The sequence below is a fragment of the Lynx rufus genome, unplaced genomic scaffold (assembly GCF_022079265.1).
Source record: "Lynx rufus isolate CCGP_SWC_20201006 ecotype Redwood Valley unplaced genomic scaffold, mLynRuf1.p SCAF_10, whole genome shotgun sequence".
NCBI classification, from domain to species: Eukaryota; Metazoa; Chordata; class Mammalia; order Carnivora; family Felidae; genus Lynx; species Lynx rufus.
Genome location: NW_025814824.1, coordinates 73486962 through 73508846, shown reverse-complemented (window position 1 = coordinate 73508846; position 21885 = coordinate 73486962). Strand labels below are relative to the sequence as shown.

The window sequence follows — 21885 nt, the reverse complement described above, 5'->3', positions numbered from 1 at the left end:
CAGAGGCTCACTTACCCCCTCCACAATCTAGAAAAAGGAAATCGCCACCCCTCCCTTCCCAGGTCTTGGATCCCAGGTCTTGAAGAGACCGCCCACAATCTTGCAGACGCTTGGCTTCCAGGGTTGACTGTGTGCCACGCCCTGGGGGAACTCTGGTCCCCCACCTCCCCACTCCGCCACCCAGGCAGCTCCGTGGCCTTTGCCGCGGGCAGGTGTGCTCAGGAGGCCACAGCCCGGGCCCCCTGGCAGCTCCAGGTGCTGTGTGTGCTGCCATGGAGACCGGCCCGGGGGTTGGCGGCTGGTGGAGGGAAGGCCGTCTCCCGAAGCTTTGTGGATTCAGGAGAGGGAGAGACCGGAGCCTCAGGTCCTTCAGGTAGTCTGCCCGACCTAGTGCCAAGGAAGCCCAGGTGGGTGCCCTGGGGTTTCCCGGGACAGAGGGAGGGAGGAGGAGCCAGGAGAGACCAAGTATTGGGAGGAGGCTCTGGAAGGGCTGATCTGGGGACCTGGGTGTCTCTAAGCTTCCAGGTCAAGGGGAAAAGCCTTGCCAGGGCCCCCCTTGCCGGGCCAGTGCAGTGCCCTGCGCAGACTGGGCAAATGGGCTCTGGAGGGTTGGCCCGACAGCCCAGTGGGAGGAGGGAAAGAGGGCCTGGCATTTGTCCCCAGAGGGACAGACCGGGGGATTCACAAAGGCCATCTCTGCACGCACGAGTCAGGGATTTGAGGCCGCAGGGAAGGAAGTATTTGCCCTATAACACAAACCACTGACTGGTTCCCCTCCCTCTTCCTGGAGTCTGAGGAGCCAAGGGTGATCACATGGAACACAAGGAGTACTTTATCCGTGTCCAGAGCCAGGGTGCAGTCTCCTCCAGGGGCAGCTTGTTAACAGTGGGGTGGCTCAGGCCTTTGCCCTGATAGAAGGCATGCTGCGGGAGCCCCGGACTTTGCAGCTTAGGAACTGGGTGGTCTGGAACAAATTGCTGAGTTTTTCATCTGTGAAATGTGGGTGACAGTATCTTTCAACAGCACACAGACTCCTTGCCTAGGGCCAGGCACAAGGATGGGGCTCAATGGGTGTCCCTTTGCTCCTTTGCCCTTTCTGCCAGGACATTCCTACTAGGCCTCGCGGTGTCCGATCTGAGGATGGCCGAGCAGCAGGGCCGGGAGCCTGAGTGCCCTGTCTGCTGGAACCCCTTCAACAACACGTTCCACACCCCCAAAGTGCTGGACTGTTGTCACTCCTTCTGCGTGGAATGCCTGGCCCACCTCAGCCTGGTGACTCCAGCCCGGCGCCGGTTGCTCTGCCCCCTCTGTCGCCAGCCCACGGTGCTGGCCTCTGGGCAGCCTGTCACGGACTTGCCCACGGATACTGCCGTGCTCACCCTGCTTCGCCTGGAGCCCCACCATGTTATCCTGGAAGGCCACCAGCTCTGTCTCAAGGACCAGCCTAAGAGCCGCTACTTCCTGCGCCAGCCCCGGGTTTACACGCTGGACCTAGGCCCTGAGCCCGGGGGCCAAACTGGGCCCCCCCAGGACGTAGGCCCTTCCCCCAGGTCTCTGCCCATTCCCGTCCCCAGCCACTACTCTCTGAGGGAGTGTTTCCGCAACCCTCAGTTCCGGATCTTTGCTTACCTGATGGCTGTCATCCTCAGTGTCACCCTGTTGCTCATCTTCTCCGTCTTTTGGACTAAGCAGTTCCTTTGGAGTGTGGGATGAGCGTTGCTTCTGGACAAGGAACCAAGTCTTTCCTGACTGCTGCTGGGGATGGGGACCACAGAGCCTCATTTGGGGTTGTCTTCCTTGGTAGTATTGTTCCTTTTTGCAACCCGGAGATCAGTAAGGCCAGGTGTTTGCTTCTGGGAACAGTCCTATAATGGGAATATTTGAAACCAAAAAGGCTGGGAAAAGGTGTGAAGAGACCCCTGGGTGTGAGCCACGGGCCAAGAAGGGCAGAGAAGCAGACCTGACACAAAGAGCTACGTGGCAAGTTGTGCTCAAGGGCTGGACGATGGTATCCGGAAGCTCGACCGGCCCAGAAAGGTGCATTTCTCACTGGAGTTGCTCCCAACTCGGTTCACATTTGTTTTGAGTTAAATCTTGCTACAATTTTGGAAAGTGAGCCTCAATTCTGTGAGCAAAGGCATGTGCCTTCTTTCAGTTTTCTCTTTAGAAGTCTTGCCACCTGCAGTCATGAACTCATGCACTGACTCATTCAACAACCACTTGGTCGATGTGGTGTCAGAACTAGGGGAAGGGAAGGATAGGATATCCATGGGTCACAGAGAGCCTCTACCAGCAAGGACGGCATGTTTCCTCAGCTGCTTGTACAGGACAACCTCTTGTCGGTGTGTGGCTTCTGGAGTGTTGAGAGTAAAGGTGATCAAAAGAAATCTGCGATTTGGAGAAAAGGTTTTTATTCCTCTGGGTAGGTGCAGAGGCCCTAATTAAGCCTGGATGCCGGACAGAGCTGACTCCCCTGCTCCAGGCAGTTGACCTCAAGAGGTAGGGCAGAAGCCCTGGATAGAGGGCTCCATCCCAGGCCATGCAGACAGAGATGCTAGTTTTCATTTCATGGGACTTAATCCCAGTACCAAGGCAAACTAGATGCGTAGGTGGTTTAACTCTAAATTGCCACCTAGGCAGTATCTAAAACTCTTTCTTCTTCCCTAGTTTTAATATTGTCCAGTGGCCCACAGTTCTGGAACAATCTCAAAGTGGTTAAAACACCATTACAATTATGAAAAGACAACATTTGAGGGGTATTTTGATTTGTGGAATAAACTTTCAGAGTCAGAAACTGAGTTGGTTTTATTTGTTCTAAATAAAGTTTTGTGCTTAACAGAACTAGCTTCTATAAATTAAGGGATCTTTGCATACAAGGTATTCCAAAATAGCCAAGACCTGTATTTTGTGTTCAGTAAAATCAAATGGTGTTAAGGGCCAAGGTGAAAATTCTCCATTACAAAATGGGAAAGCCACTACGTAACCCACCAGGGGACTAGCACCTACCTCTCCGTTCGTGCCATCAAAGATAATTGCACTGAAGCTGGGACTCAACCTCTCCCCACTGACTTCATTTCTTTACACGTCCTTGCTCCTTAACCTTGTGACAGGTAAATTAGGCAGTGATCTCCCGTGTTCTCTGAGTCATGAGAAAAGGGACAGGAGCTGGTGGGGGGCGGAAGCCCAGAACGACTGCTCTACACTGGAGCTTACTGCTCCGAGTAAGGGAAGCCTCATCCCTATTTTACAGATGAAACTGAGGCTCCGCAAGTTTAGCTACCTAGTTCAAGGTCGCCCAGCTAGTTAAGTGGTGAAGCCTTTTAGTCAAAATAGCATTGCAGCGGTTCTTGCGGTGGCTGATAGACCATCCACATAAGGAAAAATGTAGATCTGAGTTTTTTGGGTAGGGAGGGGTATATTTAACATGAGGGCGTCTTCTATTTTCACACTCAGTAGTTCTAAACTTGGGGCACGCAGAAATGTTTGGAAGCATTTTGCTAGTCCAACGAAGGGGGTGGGTTGTGCTTCTGGCTTTTAGCACTCCGCAGGTCAGGGATGCTAAGACTCGCTGCAATGCTTAAGAAAGTTCTACACAACAAGATATCTACCCCAAGACAGTTTCCTGTCGACACTATAGGTGCTTCATTAGTTCATGAGGCAGAAGTGGTGAAATTACCGTAATTCCCTTTGGCATGAAGTCAGACGCAGAGATGCAGCGACTCATCAAAAGGGAGGTATAAAGGGTAGAGTGGCTAAAATGTGTACAGGAAATAGGCCACGCTGACCAGACTGGTCATTCTGTCCGGCCGGCGGTGCCAACATACTCAATGGCCCTATGAAAGCTCTTCATAAGGTCACAGAAGACAGGCCAGGCTCCACCACTCACTGATGGGGTAACCTTGAGCAAGTTACTTCTCTGAGCTTCAGCTCTATCAAAGGAGAATAATTCAGAAGATTGGGAGGATTAAATGAGGTGTCTGAACATGCCTGGCACAGTCTCTAGGCAGTAAGTTAGGTCCTTTAAGTGGTGGCTCTCATATTTATCTCACCGTTATTATGAAATGCTACATTTGGTTTATGCTCCTCAGCTGTTTCCTTACAATATTTCCAAAGCACAAATGTATATTCCACAAGGTAACTGTTTTGCCAAAGGCTTACGTGAAAATGTGCTCACCCAAGTGCTACCTCTACATCTCTTGGAACAGCCAAAAAAAAAAAAAAAAAAAAAAAAGTTTAATGGCACTAATAGTAAAATTCAAATTTGAAAAACGAAAAACCTTTGTTAACACACTATATCCAAATTGCATGCTAAAACACTAATGTTCACTATTAGTTCATGCATGCATACTACAAAAGTAGTAACAAAGAATTATTTTTCATGGCCAACTATAGAGGAAACTAGAGCCCATTAATACTTAAATAATAGTGAAATGCCAAGTGCCCAAGAGGGGGTAGAGCTGGTAATTCAGAAGCTTAACAGGTACTCAAAAGATGCAACTATCTGGTTATAATTAAAATTAAATGAAACAGAATATTTAGCTATATCATCACACACTCACAGTTTGCCAAGGAGAGTTAGACAAAGCCACTGTCAAGCTCTCTGGAACTGCAAATGAAAGTGTTTTCAACATTTAAGGAAAAGCCATCATAGAAGCCCTTCTCAAATGCCTTTCTTCTTCCCAATTCCTGTATTTTGTGAGAATGGACCGTGTCCTCCCAGTGCTCAGTGGCTGGACATCTGGGATGGACAGAGGTGAAGGTAACCACTGCAGGACCAAGGAACACGAATGACAGAGTCCAGACACGCCTCACCGCTAGTCTGGCCCACAGTCCAACAGTCTCTACGAAAAACTATAAGGAGACTGGAACTGGAATAAGCCATATTTAATATCATCCGTTGTATCTCAAACCAAAAACAACAACAAAAAAAGGGGGGGAGGGCTTCTATGGACCGATGGCTGCGATTCAGAAAATGCTTAACGATACAAAATAAGTTTTTAAAGGACAGTTTTTATGACAGAATTTTACTCTGTAGCAAGTGTGTAATAAAGAAAAAAAAGAAAAGGTTTATGTCCAGGAATGCCCACTAGGGTTTTTTCCAGTCACCTGGACACACAGGGTGCATCCTCTAACCAACACAGAGGAGGTGGCACAACACAGACTTCACGTTTGCGTCCTACAAGTTTCACTGCATCTTGACACGATGGCCTAGCTTTGGGCTGACACGAAGGATGCCAAACTTCAGAGCAAAATGGAGGATTATTTTCTGACAGGGCCAATGTTCAGTTCTGAGCTTCCTGTTGCAGTGAGCATCCCATTTGAACTCAACAGGAGAGGTAAAATCTTCTTTGCTGCATCGCTCTGAGCACAGCTGTGGTCTACCTCTTCATCTCCCTTCTGAAGGTAGAGGAAAGGTTCCCACTGTCAGGCATCGGTTAACCAGTGTGTGGTGAGAAGTGCCTCTTAAGTTGAGGGCTTCCAGACTACGGGCCAGCCACCTTGCTCTGTGGGTCACATGTAGTCCTGAAGCATGTACCATGTAATGGAAAGCCAAGTTTCAAAATTAAAAATGGAGCCAGTCACAATCCTGAGTGCTGTGAAGGAGGCAACAAGGCATTCAAACAAAAGATTAACAAAAACAATGTCTACGCAGTCCATGGCAGGGCTTGAAGATGAAAATTAAAATTTCAACTATGAAATGGGCTCATCAATACCCAGAGACTTGGCTGCCTACCTGGAGTGGAGGGAGGCCCGGAGATCCAATTCTTTAGAGGGTCTACACACGATAACTGGCAAAAAACGTGATAGGACAAAAAATATCAATCCCTTTCTTTTGAAAATGGTTCTTAAGGGAGAGCTTGAGGTTAGAGTCCTTTTTCCTCGGTCCTGCCTATTCAGCCATCCAGAGCTTGAAGGTCCTGTCGTAAGAGCAAGTGGCTATGAGCTGCCCATCTGAAGAAATGTCTAGGCCCATCACTTTGCCTTCATGGCCAGCCAAAGTCTTCAGTGGGGACCAGCCTGGGTGTGTCCAGATCTTGGCTGTGTTGTCGTAAGCACCAGTGAGCAAGAAATTCCCATGGATAGCTTTAAGAGAAAAGGGGAGCTGCTTGAGGAATTCACATATCAAAAGAGCAAAGAAAATAAAAGCACAAAAATCTGCTAGAACACATGATTTTGAAAAAGAAGGGATTTCCCCATTTGGAAAAGTCCAACATTCTCATCTACATTCCTATAAGGCCTCCAGGAAAAAGGGACTACAAGCAGACTTAGGGAAACACTTAAGTAACATTATTAAGTTCTTCTGGCTTTTTCCCTGACAATCTGTTCACAGTAATATTAAGGATTCAGTGCTTACAACTTTCATGGAAAAAAAAAAATGACTCAAAGCATTTATGAAAGTCTTCTTTACTTCCTGAAACAAGAAGCAAGCTGTGCCAGAGCTGTGTCTGAAAATACGCTACGGCGAAGGAAATTAGAATTTGCTCCTTCTTCACCAGAGGCCAAATCCTCTCCTGTCACACTTCCGAGTGAAGCCAAAGCCTAGCCTGCATTCCGTGAAGTACAATCTGCCTGTCCTGTGAACGGGCAAACCGGGAGGAAAACTTACGCTCAAACTTGACACCGGTCACTAAGTTCTGATGGGCGGGGATGGTATAGACACAGCGCCGCTGCCGGAGGTCCCACACTTTGCAGGTGTTGTCACCGCTGCCGGTTGCAATGTGGTAGCTGTGGATCAGGTGTAGTATCGAAGTCAGAAACAAAGATACATTCTGACCAATAACCCTTCCCACCCGTCATTCAATGAGTTTATTTTACCCATTGGGGGAGAAATTTATTCCATAGATTTCCTTCAGGTGGCCTTCTAGGAACATGATACACCGTCCTGTACGCAGGTCCCAAACACGACCAAACGCATCCAGTCCCCTGACAAAAGAATTTATAAATGAACACTCTGAATCCATTTCTCCGTGGAAGCAAGCATACATGAGAGGCGAACCACTGAGCTGCCCCTGGCTATGTGGAAGAGGGCTTACCCAGTGCCAGCCAAAGAGCCATCCTGATGGAAGGCGATGTCATACACGCCCATGCTGTGGCCTTCCTGATGCAGGATCTCCTCTTGAGCCTCTAAATCCCATAAGCGCCATGAGCGGTCATAGCTACAAAACAAATTAATTAGAAATTAACTAGCAGATACTCAGTTCCTACAATGTGTTAAAAACACTTGTAACTTAAATTATGCTTCTGAAACTACTTGTACAACCGTATTAACAAGAAATTCTTTTCTGGTATAAACAATACCTCAACAACTAAGCATATCTGTCTTGAGTGCTAACTGGGAAACCATGGACTTCCTAGTAACTTACTTCAGTGGCTATTTTAAGAATACAATTTCCTAAGAATGGCCCAGCAAAGGCTGTTGCCTTCTTTCTTTCTCAGTTCAACTGTTAAGTTTTTTTACTCACTGACTATTTGTTGGGCCTTCAACTGATGCTGGGGAGACAAAGAACAATAAGCAAATAGATCAATGCAACAGATGAGAAAGTATAGGAAGAGACCTACACATTTTTGGTCAAAGATATTCAAATGAGACCACTAAAACCATTTCAATAGGGAAAACAAAGTCTCTTTAATAAATGCAACTAGAGGGGCACCTGGATGGCTCAGCTGGTGGAGCACGTGACTCAGTCTCAGGGTCATGAGTTCAAGACCCACGTTGGGGTAGAGATTACTTAAACAAACGTAAAAAGCAAAAAAACGAAAAACACCTTAAACAACAAAAACATGTTCGTATAAAGCACTATATGAGAATGTTCATGACACCTTTATTCTGAGTGATCCAAACCTGGAAAAAGCCCAAATGTCCTTCAGTAAGACAACGGATAAGTAAACTATGGCAGAGTCACACAACTGAATACTCCTCAGCAATAAAAAGAAACTTCTGGGGCAGCTGGATGGCTCAGTCAGTTAAGCATCCGACTTCAGCTCAGGTCATGATCTAGCAGTTTGTGGGTTCGAGCCCCGCATTGGGCTCTGTGCTGGCAGCTCAGAGCCTGGAGCCTGCTTCAGATTCTGTGTCTCCCTTTCTCTGCCCGTCCCCTATTAATGCTGTCTCTGGTCTCTGTCTCTCTTTCAAAAATAAATAAACATTAAAAAAAAAAATTAAAAAAAAAAAGGAAACACGCAACATAAATGAATCTTAAAAACATTATACTGACTAAAAGAAGCCAGCCACAAACGAATTCATAAAGTATGAACAGACAGAATTAATTTACAGCGATAGAAATCAGATCAGTGGTTGCTCTGGAAGGGGGAGTCCATTGGGAAGGGACATGAAGGAACTTTCTAGGGTGATGGAAATATTCTATTAAAAGGAATGTGGGTTACATGAGTGCATGAAAATAAGTCCATTCTATTACATGTAAATTACATCTCAATTAAAAAGTTCTTTAACACATTCTGCCCTCAATGAACTTACAGAACCAGAAAAGGAAACCAATTTGCACTCTTTTAACAAAGATTTTATTTTTTTTTTTGAAAAAATTTTTAATGTTTATTTTAGAGACAGAGAGTGCTTGTGTGCACAAGCCAGAGAGAGGCAGAGAGAGAGGGAGACACAGAATCCAAAGCAGGCTCCAGGCTCGGAGCTGCCAGCACAGAGCCTGACATAGAGCTCACAAACTGTGACATCATGACCTGAGCTGAAGTCGGATGCTTAACCAACTAAGCCACCCAGACGGCTCTAAAGATTTTATTTTATTTATTTATTTTTAAAAAAAAAAATTTTTTTTCAACATTTATTTTTGGGACAGAGAGAGACAAAGCATGAACGGGGGAGGGGCAGAGAGAGAGGGAGACACAGAATCGGAAACAGGCTCCAGGCTCCGAGCCATCAGCCCAGAGCCTGACGCGGGGCTCGAACTCCCGGACCGCGAGATCGTGACCTGGCTGAAGTCGGACGCTTAACCGACTGCGCCACCCAGGCGCCCCTAAAGATTTTATTTTTAAGTAATCTTTGCACCCAACATGGGCCTTGAACTTATAAATCAGAGATCAAGAGTCACATGTTCTACTGCCTGAGCCAGCCAGGTACTCCAGAAAGGGAGACTGATTTGTAAGCAGAGAGATTACAATACGACGTGTGGCAGAAACAAAACAAAACATTGGTAAAGAGAATATGGGGCACCTAAATGGCTCAGCTGGTTGAGCGTCCAACTTGATTTTGGCTCAGGTCATGACGCCAGGGTCATGGGATTGGGCCCTGCATCGGGCTCCACGATGAGCATGGAGCCTGCTTTAGATTCTCTCTGCCCCTCCCCGACTCCCTTAAAAAAGAAAAAAAGTGAAAGTTCTAGTTTTCTGGCAATTAGTGACTGAAATTTCTGATTAACTGCAATTTAAAAGCAAATACACTTGGGGGCACCTGGGTGGCTCAGTTGGTTAAGCACCCAACTTCGGCTCAGGTCATGATCTTGAGGTTTATGGGTTTGAGCCCTGTGTCAGGCTCTGTGCTGACAGCTCAGAGCCTGAAGCCCACTTAGGGTTCGGGGTCTCTCTCTCTCTCTCTGCCCCTACCCTGCTCCTGCTATGTCTCTAAAATAAATAAACATTAAAAAAAAAAAAAAAAACTAAAGAAAAAAATAAAAGTAAATACACTTGGCAATAACTTTATAACACTCTTTTCGGATTTTGAGTCATTGCAGTCCAAGAAAATCCTACTTGAAGATTTCTGTTCTTAAAATTTACTTGGCAGTTAGTCGTAAAGGTTAACAACATGCCATGGGCCTGTATGAACAGAACAGGATGGCTTACCAAGTGGTGCCCAAGAAACGTCCTGATGGATGCCACATTACACGGGCCACACGTACTGTATGGCCTTCAATATCTGCCACTGGTTCATCACTGAAAAAGAAACAAATACAAGTGAGTGAGCTATTTTATAGTCATAAATGTTCATTGAATTTGTTCACTGTTGTGACCGATGTACCCATTCTGTATGATTTAAGAGACTATGTAACTAAACTCATAGTTTATTAAAAATGCAGGGCTTTTTTTTTTTTTTTTAACTTAAGGAACAATTTTTGTTACTTTCCCAAGTTTTAAAAGATTTGGGACTATTTCATGTGCTTACAAGGCAAAACTGCCCAAAGTATTTCGATAAACAACTATCTATCTTTCTATATCTCAATTCACTGTGATAATCAACTCTTTAATTTTTAAATGTTTATTTGTTTTTGAGAGAGAGACACAGTGAAAGAGGAGGGGCAGAGAGCCTGATGCAGGGCTCCAACTCACGAACTGTGAGATCGTGACCTGAGCTTAAGTCAGATGCCCAACTAACTGAGCCACCCAGGTGCCCCGATAATCAACTCTTAATGCTATTCTCATTTACGATTAGAGAAAAATAAAAGATAATTCAGCCTGACAAGCAAAATAGTCTCCTTACACCAAAGGAGTGTTAAGATTCTAGAAAGAAAACATACTTTGATAGAGATATGAAGCTACAGAAATCAAACAGTTTTGGTGCAAGTGGATTACAGACAAATTTTCCTCAAACTTTAGCTTGTTGAAGGATCCACATGAAAAAAGGAACTCCTAAATAGACGCTTAGTTTCGTTTTGGTAACCATTAAATTCTCCTCCCCAGTAATCACAGAAAAAAAGTTCTGAAACACCAGTGAAAGAAAATAAACACAAACCCTAAGGAGGGCAATTAAAAAGGGAACTTTGTCAATGTGCATACATAGAGCTAATCAAAGCCCTAGGGGAACAAATATTGCTAAGTGATATGAAGCCAATTAAAACTTGCTCTGCTCAGAAGACAGACCCTATCTGGCAAAGGATGGAGAAACTAATTAGCCCTCTACAGAAACCTGGAATTAAAGTCTCATGTGCTTTCCCAAAGAAAAAAAAAAAACAACTAAGCAACTGAATTCAGATTTCTTTTAGCCAGCAAAGTGCTTTCAAGAATTTTTTGGAATACAACCATCATAAACGTGTTAAAAACAACAACAACATCAACTGTTATAACGGGAGAATACAGGCTAGGCAAAGGAGGAAGCGGTTGGGAGGAGACATCAGTTCCTTGGCAAGACTGTCAGACAGAACTTCACTTTCCTCTCCCCTGTGCCCATCTGCTAGGAACCAATGTGCTGCCAAGAATATTATCTTTAGTCAATCTACCAAATGGTGCATTTCTCCAATGTCAATGTATTGCACAGGAGGTGCAAATGTATCTTTCCAGAATAACTGGAGTGGGAAAACAATGGCCACTATGTTAGAGGCAAAAATCGAGGTCCAAAGTTAACAAATAAGAAAAACCGGACCCAACTCCTTTGGTGACAACAGGTCTAAGAAAGAAATCCTACATTCCACATTCACACCAAGCTCCCTGGACTCTCAAGATCATCTCTGGAGTTAAATGCCAGATTTTCAGGTCCCAAGGACCAACCAAGCAATTATTTACCTTAGTGACTGCAGTATCGACAGAACAGTAATATTTACCTGTCAAGGCTCCAAAGCTTCACAGAACCATCAGCAGCACAAGACGCCAGATTGACATCTTTCTGGTCCAAGGAGACAGTGGATTTTGGATGGAATACAATTGCTCCTACGTTTGTGTTATGGCCTGAAGGGGTGTAAGAGATGAAAGTTAAAGGGTCCCCACTCGTTTTTTGTTTTTTTTTTTTTAATTTATTCCCCTCCCTTCCCAGAAGCGGGCCCCTACTCCTTATAATTTATGTGTGAAAACAGACTGATGAGTAACACAGACAAGTATTAGAGAACATGTGGACAGATAAGAGTAGTAAAGTGACTACTCAACTATTAAAAAAAAAAAACTGTTTTAACTTAAATCAATATTTAAATTACAAGGGTGCCTGGGTGGCTCAGTTGGTTGAGCGTCTGACTCTTGGTTTCAGCTCAGGTCATGATCTCAGTTTCTTGAGTTTGAACCCTGTTCTGGGCTCTGCACTGGCAGAGTGGAGCCTGCTTGGGATTCTGTCTTCCTCCCTCTCTGCCCTTCCCCCACTCATGCTCTTTCTCAAAATAAAAGATAAACTTAAAACAAACCATTTAAATTACATTAAAAAAAGCAAAACAAAGGGGCACCTGGGTGGCTCAGTCGGTCAAGTGTCCAACTCTTGATTTCAGCTCAGGTCATGATCTCAGGGTTTCCTGAGTTCGAGCCCCATATCGGGCTCCATGCTGACAATGCAGAGCCTGCTTCAGATTCTCTCTGCTCCCTCACCCTCACACTGCCTCTCTCTCAAAATAAATAAACTTAAAATAAAAAAGGTGCAAAACACAAACAACCTTTATTTATTTGGTCTAGAGACTGTACAATGCCAGAGTGGGGTTGTACACAAGAGAATAGTGGTTTGTGTATAAGGTCATTATGTTCCCACCTTGTGGTCAGAGAAAACCAAACCCTGTCAATTCAAATCAAAAATTAATCTTGTGTGCACTGGGTCTGAGTGTCAGGCAGAGTATTAGTTTCACTGTCTGAAGAGGGTTCACGCTGGGAAAACGAGTGACACATAAACAAGATTCTAACTCACCTCGGAGAGTGTGAAGGAGGTTGCAATCGGGAACAGACCAGAGCTTGCAAAGCCCACTCCTATCAAATACAAAGGAAAGCATCTCAGCCAGGGTTGGTCTGGGAAGGAAAAGGTACCTTGGTAACATTCCTAAAGCACAATCTCTTCTCACCCCCAAAAAACTTTACAGTGGCACACAGAAAAAGAAAGCTTATCGTTTGATGGTTTACAGAAGAAAGCTATATGCACGTCTCATGCAACCCAAGGCCTCTACAGGACTGTAGTTAATACAGCACAAGCTATTCTCCTCAACATCTAGAGTGATCGGTGAGGAAAAATAGGACAAATTAAACTATCCAACAGTAATATTAATAATCATACTAACTCCTTAAATATGAAGAGCACTTTACTACTTACAAAGTCCCTAAAATTTTTTAAAAAGACTTTATTTCAGAAAATTTCCAACAAATTACTTTTATTCCTATCATCTCAGTGATCCTGATAATAGACCTGTGAGGTACATAATGCGGGAATGATCATTTCTACTTCTAAGGAAGGTAGTGGAGGCTTGGAGAGGCGGGGGGATTTGTGTAGGTCCTTCGCTTTCTCCTGAACCAGGCTCAATTTCTATCTAGTCAAGTAGTTCCTGTGCATGCAAAGTAAGGAAGTTTCTCTTCTCACTTGATGGCCATGTCCCAGGAAAATAACTGAATCACTAAATAGAACAACAAAATTATCACATCCTAAGGGCTTTCTGCATATGTGGCAATAACTAGAAAACAACAACAACAAACAGTAATTCGTGTTTACTGAGTCCTTACCACATAAGGCACACTACTAAGGTAAAATGGTTTACAACATTATCTCATCCTCCTTTACACATAAGGCAACTGAAGCTTACAGAGTACCTTGCCTGGGCTATCTAACTTAAAAAGAAAAGCTATACTGAGGTGTGGATACTGGTCAGTCTATAAATCCACTATTTATCTGCTCCAAAATGCTAGCATCAAGAGCATGACTGACGTGTCATGGATCTCTGGTGTCCCTTGTGAACAGGCAGAAGTATTATACCCAGACTATCTTGTATAATACAAGGGGAAAGTACTGGCATCTCTAGTTTGGTACGATCATGAGAAGCAGAGGAAAAGGACACAGAAATGAGCACCTAAGAAAAAGGCTGATCCCCCACCCCCCCGAACCTATCCTCCACTTAGGAAAAAATATCACAGTAAAATGGGACTTACCAACAAGCTGTGGCCAGCATTTTGGAATTAGGACTAAAGTGGCAGTAGGAGATAGGCCGATCATCCCCAATCTGACTGCAGAAATTATTCAAAGACTTAAAAAAAAAAAAAAAAAAAAGACAAACAGTAATCATTAGTAGGCTGATCCAAGAGTTTTTTGGTTTTTCCACAATAAAAAAAACAACTTTCTGGTTTTAGCCACCCTCCCACCCCCACAAGATTCTTTTACACTTTTGTTGTTAGGAGATACTTATGTTAACGAATGGAGTTAAGGCTCACCTGGAACTCACATGCTGTCTTTTACACTAGCAGTATCACTAGTTTCTGTGTCAGCTCAACACACCCAGGAAAACCATAGAGAGAGCTAAAGTACAGCTTTGACATATTCAAGGGGAACTGAAGTGTAGACCCACAGGCCTCTGTTAAGTCCTAATTACAGCAGGTTCCTGCCACCTTAACTGCCACAGTTGCCTGTACCTTCCAAGAGGCAGACCGAAGTAGGAAATCTAATGTGTAGTTAAGAGCCCTTAATATATTAGACAATCACTGAGAGCATCTTACCCGGAGAGATTTGTGCAGCTCTTGCATCTGGGAGGTCCTCGTTGTCTCTGGAATCTCTTTATGGAGACGGGCCTCTTCTAAGCGTTTCATTGCCCTGTGACACAGAAACATTACTGTGAACAGACAGACTGGAAACAAAGGTCCACACAAGTATTACAACCATCAGTTTCATTTAAGAACCACCAGTCTTTATAAAACAGATCATCACTGCTTAAGAGAAAACAAGAAAAAATATGCTTCTTTCTCCTTCTAGAGGCTCTCTGTACCTTGGCAGCGAATAATTAGCAATCCACAGTCTAGCAACCTTCAGGCTGTTTGGTCCTTCATGGTACCAGGTTTGTTGATACTGAAATTTAAATTAAGAGCAGAAATGTTAAGTCTGAAGCATTCCTGCTCCTCATAGCTGTCAGTTCTCTATTGTAACTGCCTAGAAAAAAAGGTGAATTAGTTCAGTCATAGGATGAAATCAGGTGTGTGTGCTTTTTACGGTGTGTGTGTGTGTGTGTGTGTGTGTGTGTGTGTGTGTTTTAAAGTAGGCTCCATGCCCAATGTGGGGCTTGAACTCACAAACCTGAGATCAAGAGTCATATGCTCCACTGACTGAACCAGCCAGGTGCCCCTCTACTGTGTTTTTATGAACTCTTATTGGATGGCTTCCGGTTCCTTGTTAGAAGTTACACTAGGAATGCTATGGTTTTTTCCATGTGTTGAAACCTACCTACCTTCATTTATACCCACACAGGAACCACAAACTATGGTCAACAACTATTCCTGAATGGTAGAATCCTCAAAACTTCCCTTCCCTCTAGCAAAGCAAACCCTGAAAACAGAAAATGAGAGAACTAACCCCTCATTTCCTTCACTTTATTACTGTGACGCCAAAGACATATTTTACCTCTTCTTTGGACTTCTTAGATTTCTCATCATCTTTTTTGGTCTTTTTTAGGGCATCAGTACCAACCACTGAGAGGATATTTCTTAACCTGTAACAAAAAAGACCAGAATTTAAATGGAGTTGAGATAAAGCTAGGAAAAATGTATCTAAGAAGGGAGAAAGCTTGCCCTACTCTCTCCATTTAAAGCAACCTTAAGAGTCATATCATGCCTAAACTTCCAGCATGATTTCTTCTTCTTTTTTTAAGTTTATTCATTTTTTTAGCAATCTCTAGACCCAATGTGAGACTCGAACTCACGACCCCAAGAACCAAGAGTCGCATGCTCTACCAACTGAGCCACCCAGGCATCCCTCCAGTGTGATTTCTTTCACTTGGTCTTCTTTATTTAGAGATTGCTTAAATTGAACTATAAGCAATTACTGTTTTCAGTTTAGAGTCAACGAGCCCCAACACTGCTACCACTTGGTCTGTGAAGACAGCCAACCTTTGCTCCATGCCACAATGTGCTGGATCACGGACTGAGGTGCTAAGTGTACAAAAACGACTAAGTAGCAGTTCTTCATTCCAAGTAGCATAATCCTGGGGGTTGGGAATGGGGGCGGAGAAGGGAGAAGGTGGATGGACAGAAAGTAACAGGGAACCACAATACGTTATAGTAAGTATTGACAGTAGTAAGTGCTGGGCACTGACGGGAAACGTAAAAGAAATACGTAACCTAGGCTTGAAGGGAAAATCAGGGATGGTTTCAAAGAGGTGTTCCCTACACTGAGTCCTCAATTAGTAAGGTCGACAGGTCAAGAATGGGACAACTGGGGGCGCCTGGGTGGCGCAGTCGGTTAAGCGTCCGACTTCAGCCAGGTCACGATCTCGCGGTCCGTGAGTTCGAGCCCCGCGTCAGGCTCTGGGCTGATGGCTCAGAGCCTGGAGCCTGTTTCTGATTCTGTGTCTCCCTCTCTCTCTGCCCCTCCCCCGTTCATGCTCTGTCTCTCTCTGTCCCAAAAATAAATAAACATTGAAAAAAAAATTAAAAAAAAAAAAAAGAATGGGACAACTGAAGCTGAGGGTTCAACAAATGCAAAGGTCTGGAGACAGCAAAACAGTTGAACTTGGAATCACAAATAGTTCAGTACGGCTGGAGCACCGAGTGCCAGAAAAGGGCTGGTGAAAGCTAGGGCTACAAACAGAAGTAGGGGCCAGGTCACAAAGAGCTCCTCATGCCATGGTAAAGACGGTTTACCTTTGAGAAAGATCCCTGGGGAAGTAGAGAGAATGGATTGAAGAGGGAATAATAAAGGCAGGGAAATCAGTCTACTATTTAGGAATCCCCGGAGTCTTAATGGTGGTCTGAATTAAGACAGAGGCAGTAGGGACTCAAGACATTCACCTAAGGGTCGCCATAGTAAGACTTTGCTGTTGGTTGGAAGATAAACAAACAACACTAAAAGTATACCCTTTGTAAATGCTATTGAGAGAGTAACATTCTATGAGAGGTAATAAAGAAGGGGCTTACTTTATAAGGGGTCAGGTGATAAAAGTCTTCTTTGAGAAGGTGGCATTTATGCTGAAACCAAAAGAATAAAAAGGCTTTAAAAGGCAAGAGAGGGGAGGGGTGCCTGGGTGGCTCAGTTGGTTAAGCATCCAACTTTGGCTCAGGTCCTGATCTCATGGTTTGTGGGTTCGAGCCCCACGTCGGGCTCTGTGCTGACAGCTCAGAGCCTGGAGCCTGCTTCAGATTCTGTGTCTCCCTCTCTCTCTGCCCCTCCCTGCTCCCACTCTGTCTCTCTCTCTCAAAAGTGAACAAACATTTAAAAAAAAAAAAAGGCAAAAAGAAATATTAAGTGGAAAAACAGAAAAAGAGTTTGAGGGGCGCCTGGGTGGCTCAGTCGGTTGAGCGTCCGACTTCGGCTCAGGTCACGATCTCGCGGTCCGGGAGTTCGAGCCCCGCGTCGGGCTCTGGGCTGAGTGCTCAGAGCCTGAAGCCTGTTTCAGATTCTGTGCCTCCCTCTCTCTCTGACCCTCCCCCATTCATGCTCTGTCTCTCTCTGTCTCAAAAATAAATAAACGTTAAAAAAATTAAAAAAAAAAAAAAAAGAGTTTGAGTATTCCAGGAAGACCCTTAAGGCTACTAAGTCTATTAAATTGGGGAAGAGAGGCACAAAATAAAGAGTATGATCCACAGTTTTTTTTTTACTCCATGTTGTTGTTGTTTTTTTTAATGTTTATTTATTTTGTGTGAGACAGAGTGAGAGAGAAGAAGGAAAGGCAGCGAGAGAGAGGGAGTGTGGGGAGAGAGAGGGAGTGTGGAGAGAGAGAGGGAGAGGGAGAGGGAGAAATGTCTCAAGCAGGCTCCACGCTCAGTCAGGAGCCTGATGTAGGGCTCGATCCCATGACCCTGGGATCATGACCTGAGATGAAATCGAGAGTCAGACTGAGCCACACAAGCACCCCTACTCTATGTTTAATAAGAAGACACTGTTGGATTTTAAGCAAGCAATACCACAAGTCTGGGACTATTACAATCATCTAGGTGTGAAAGCAATGAAGGTAGAGAAAAGAGGAGGTAGATTTGGGCACAAATCTAGAACAGACTAGATTTTGCTGATGGATTACAAAGGAGGTAAGGCAACTGAAAACTGTGAATGGTAATGTTATTTAAAAGGAGAATAGGAGAAGGGAGGGAAACAGATGAGTTGATTTATACATGTCCAATTTGAAGTACCTACAGAATACCTAGGCTACAAATAGGGACCTGGGAGTCCTCAGAATATACGTGGTGAACAATGCCACGGGAGTGGATCTCAACACCCAGGATGAGGGTAGAATCAAGACAAAGAACTGCAGAATATAAAGGTTAGGCAGGGAAAAAAAGAGGCTTAGAAGAATTAGCCACAGAAATAGGAGAAAAATTAGGATTTGGTTTACGAAAGGGAGTGTTTCAAAGAGGGAGTAGCTGACAGTGTACCAGGGCTATTCTCAGTAAAGATAAATTAGTGACCTTAATAAAGAGCAACTTCAATGTGGCAGTGGTCGGTTTGTTGATGAATATATGAGGGGTAAGGGCCCAAAGAAAGTAAATGCAGTAAGTGAGGAGTAGCTGAGCCTCAAGGAAAAGGGGACCGGGGGGGAGGGGCAGGCTGTCATCCATGCTTCAGAGGAGCTCATCATACCCAGGGCTCATGGCTCAGTTCTCCTAGTGCCAGGGGTAGGCAAGCGGTGGCACAGAGCACCTCCTCCAACACTGTGCTCTGGTAGAGAAAGCACTGACTGGTCCCCTCCCCAAGTTCCACTCTTCCGAAGTACCGTTTGCACCCTTCCCCCACTAGGACAACCAGCCCCCTCCCATCTGGGAGCTGCCTTTTCTGTCTGTCCTTTAGCCCTTCCTGGCCCCCAGCTACCTGCCCAGAGCTGCCCCCTCTTCTCCGCTCCTCCCACCTTGTGGCCAGCCAGCCTGGTTTTGTAAGATACTGGGTTGGTACACAGTGTTGCTGTTTTGTTTTGTTTTTCCCCTTGTTATTTAAACAGGCCCAACATTATTGGTTCTATTTAATGGACACGAGATAATGGGAGAGGTTTAGTGACTAAATGCACAGACCATGCAAACCAGGAAAAAAAAAATGATGAAAGGGAGAGATGGGACAGTGGACAGAAAGACAAGGGAGGTCCTCATAACTGTGTATGACTAGCCTGTCACTAAGAGACTCTGTGACCTTAAAATCACAAGAGGAACATCATCTGAAGAATAACCTTTCAATAATAACCCAAAAGTACTTATCATTATGTTTTATGTCACTGACAAAGAAAGCGTGTTGTCTAAATGTTCCAAGTTCAACAACAAATATTTACCCAACTCATAATTCCATACTGGGGAAGGGGGGTTCATATATTAACACCCTATTCATAGTTTAGAAAAAAAATTAGTAATGGAGTAAAAAACTGGCCTACTTAGATCATGGGCTACACTATATAAAAACAACTGAGTAACATATTTTATTAACATTACCTAAGACGTTCTATTAAAGTCTTACTACAAATATCAACTAAAATTGGAAAGTAGAACCTTGTGATTAAAGATGAGGGTAAAAATTTAGAAAGGGCACACCTTTCTCTTCTTTCAGCCGGACCCTCTCCAAAGAGTGTGATGGGCTCCCCCAAGGCTCTAAGGCAAGCCTTGACCTCTGAGTCATCAGTGGAAACATTGATTTGCCGGGCTCGCTTTCTTCTCTCAAACTCGGCTAATACTTCAGCCTGTCGTTCACTGATGTGCTCTTCAATTTCAAACACCTCTCCTATAAAAAGAACAGACAATATCAGCATAATCACCAGATCTTCTTCTAATAGGAGAAAAAATAAATGTCTTACAATTGGAGTCTGTGTATACCTCTAGGAACTAATCTAGTACATAAATTCATAGTTTACTGTTTCTCAGTTTATTAGATTGTGTCAAACACAAAAAACTAAATGGCACAGCTTTAAAAGGCAGGAAAATTGGGGGGGCCTCGGTGGTCAGTCGGTTGAGTTGTCTGACTCTTGATTTTGGCTCAGGTCATGATCCTGGGGTTGTGGGATCAAGCCCTATGTCGGGCACCGCACTGAGTGTGGAGCCTGCTTGGGATTCTTTCTTTCCCTCCTTCTCTCTGACCCCTCCCCTGCTCGCGCACTCACTCTCTCTCTCAAAAATAAAAAATAAAGGGGCGCCTGGGTGGCGCAGTTGGTTAAGCGTCCGACTTCAGCCAGGTCACGATCTCGTGGTCCGTGAGTTCGAGCCCCGCGTCAGGCTCTGGGCTGATGGCTCAGAGCCTGGAGCCTGTTTCCGATTCTGTGTCTCCCTCTCTCTCTGCCCCTCCCCCATTCATGCTCTGTCTCTCTCTGTCCCAAAAATAAATAAACGTTGAAAAAAAAATTAAAAAAAAAATAAAAAATAAAAACAATCTGTACATCACAGTTTCATTTATGAAAAAAATTACAAATTTTTACAGCTTTATTAAATTATTGAAAAACCCAGTTAACAAGGATTACAACATTTTCTACTTCCCACATTTCTAGTTTCATTTCTTTCAAAATAAAAATAACTATTAGTTTTGTGACTTAAAACATATTTCATTGAGTGCGAAAACTGGAGAACTAAAAGGAGAGAATGGTACAAACCACAGTAGCTTCAAATCAATGCCAGAACTATGTTAGATCTTCAGAAGACAAATGGAATCAATTTGAATCCAAACACATACTTATTAGGGGTGTATGGGTCAGTTAAGCTTGCAACTCAGGTTTACTTTCTGCCTAGGTTCATGAGTTTGAGTCCCACATCGGGCTCTGTGCTGAACAGGGCCCCACCCACTCGAATTCTCTCTCTCAAAATAAATAAACTTCAATATACACTGAATAAATTCCTGGTAAAATTACTAACAAGTGAATGGGAGAAAAACTGTATAAAAGGTTTTAAGAAAAAGTCTCTCTGGATGTTGCTAACTGGGGTAGGCAAAGGATGGCCTTATAAAGATGCAAATTTAATTGAGAATTTTTTGACATTATAAAACAAAGATAATGAGGGACTCACAAGTTGCATCTTACCAGAGGTTATGTTAATATTTCCTGCTTCAATTCCAGCTTTAAGTCCTTCTTTTCCCAAAATCCCAGACTCTCCTTTGGCCAGACGCTCCCTCTCCTTCTCTTCCAAACTTCCATAATAGATATGTGGTTTCTTCACAACAGGAGCAACTAAGTCATCAGGTGCCTTAGTTTTGGTTGCCTGCTAAATCAAAGACCTGGATTAACTTAAGGCTCAGTCTTAGCAATTCACTAGGCTTCCCCCAAAGGATGGAGCTTCAATCCTATTTCCTCCCCAAAGGACAAGCTGGACACCAGTTAAGGTATCTTCACTGATTGGCCGGGGTGGGGGGGGGGGTATCTTCACTGATTGGCCGGGGTGGGGGGGGGGTCTCTTAATCACTTAAGTTTTGCAGATAGGAAGAGGCTGGAAAAACTAGTGAACTACTTTTGGTAATTTTTCTATCAAAGGTTTGCTTTGGCACATGTTTACATCATTCGGTGGCAATCTCTTCTTGGGTTTTATGAAACACCCGAGGCTTCGGCTCATCCCAGGGGAAAGAAAGGATAACAAATAACCAACGCAATTATTAAGGGGGAACAAGTTAGTTACCGGCCTACACATTTCAAACGTTTTCAGTCGTAAGGCAACGGACATGAAGTTTGAAGGCCTTATTACAATTAAGAAGTCTGACACAGACATGCATCTGGGCCACAACACTACTCCCTTTCAGAGCTCCGTTTTTGGACCAGTCGGAAGAGGTATTTACCGTTAGGGGCTGTCGTGAGAGATGCAAATCAACTAAAACACAGGCAAGCACTCAGAGATCAGGAAAACGCTGCAGCGCTAAGGCAGGACTGAGTCTCGCAGCCTTTCACCCCAGTCCTCCACCGCCTTAGCCCGTTCCCGAGCGGCCCCAACCCCCAAGAACACCCTCCCAGCCCCCTTCGCGCTTCTTGCCGGAGTGAGCTGACATCCGTACCGTGGAGGAGGCTCGTGAGGAAGCCATGCTGAGCTCTGGAGCCGCGAAACCCCAGCCGAAGCCGAGATCTGCGTTTCAGACCGTCCACCGCGCGCCCAGCAAAGCGGAAGTACGTCACCGAC

The 21885-nt window shown here is 44.4% G+C and overlaps 2 protein-coding genes across 2 annotated transcripts; one reads left to right on the top strand and one right to left on the bottom strand.

Annotated features, from left to right (window-relative positions):
* The first annotated feature begins 1140 nt into the window (after positions 1-1140).
* Positions 1141-1713, top strand: RNF183 (ring finger protein 183). The gene has a single exon (XM_047100347.1). It carries the CDS (start codon positions 1141-1143, stop codon positions 1711-1713), a length of 573 nt encoding a protein of 190 aa, XP_046956303.1.
* A 2779-nt stretch (positions 1714-4492) lies between these two features.
* Positions 4493-21850, bottom strand: PRPF4 (pre-mRNA processing factor 4). The gene is made up of 14 exons (XM_047068178.1): positions 21764-21850; positions 20805-20982; positions 19336-19522; positions 15236-15323; positions 14607-14686; positions 14341-14434; positions 13780-13874; positions 12557-12615; positions 11502-11625; positions 9811-9900; positions 7035-7157; positions 6817-6924; positions 6608-6726; positions 4493-6084 (listed from the first exon to the last, which is right to left on the bottom strand). Exons 1-14 carry the CDS (start codon positions 21788-21790, stop codon positions 5891-5893), a joined length of 1566 nt encoding a protein of 521 aa, XP_046924134.1. The 5' UTR covers positions 21791-21850; the 3' UTR covers positions 4493-5890.
* Positions 21851-21885: the final 35 nt, after the last annotated feature.

Bases quoted from the DNA above. Each gene is read 5' to 3' on its own strand.
- PRPF4 (XM_047068178.1), bottom strand. From the start codon at position 21,790: ATGGCTTCCTCACGAGCCTCCTCCACG. The intron at 13,875-14,340 runs GTAAGATGCTCT...TTTTTTTTTAAG, and splicing joins AGCTGCACAAATCTCTCCGG to TCTTTGAATAATTTCTGCAG. The intron at 9,901-11,501 runs GTAAATATTACT...TTTCTTTTTCAG, and splicing joins AAGCTTTGGAGCCTTGACAG to TGATGAACCAGTGGCAGATA.
- RNF183 (XM_047100347.1), top strand. From the start codon at position 1,141: ATGGCCGAGCAGCAGGGCCGGGAGCCTGAGTGCCCTGTCTGCTGGAAC.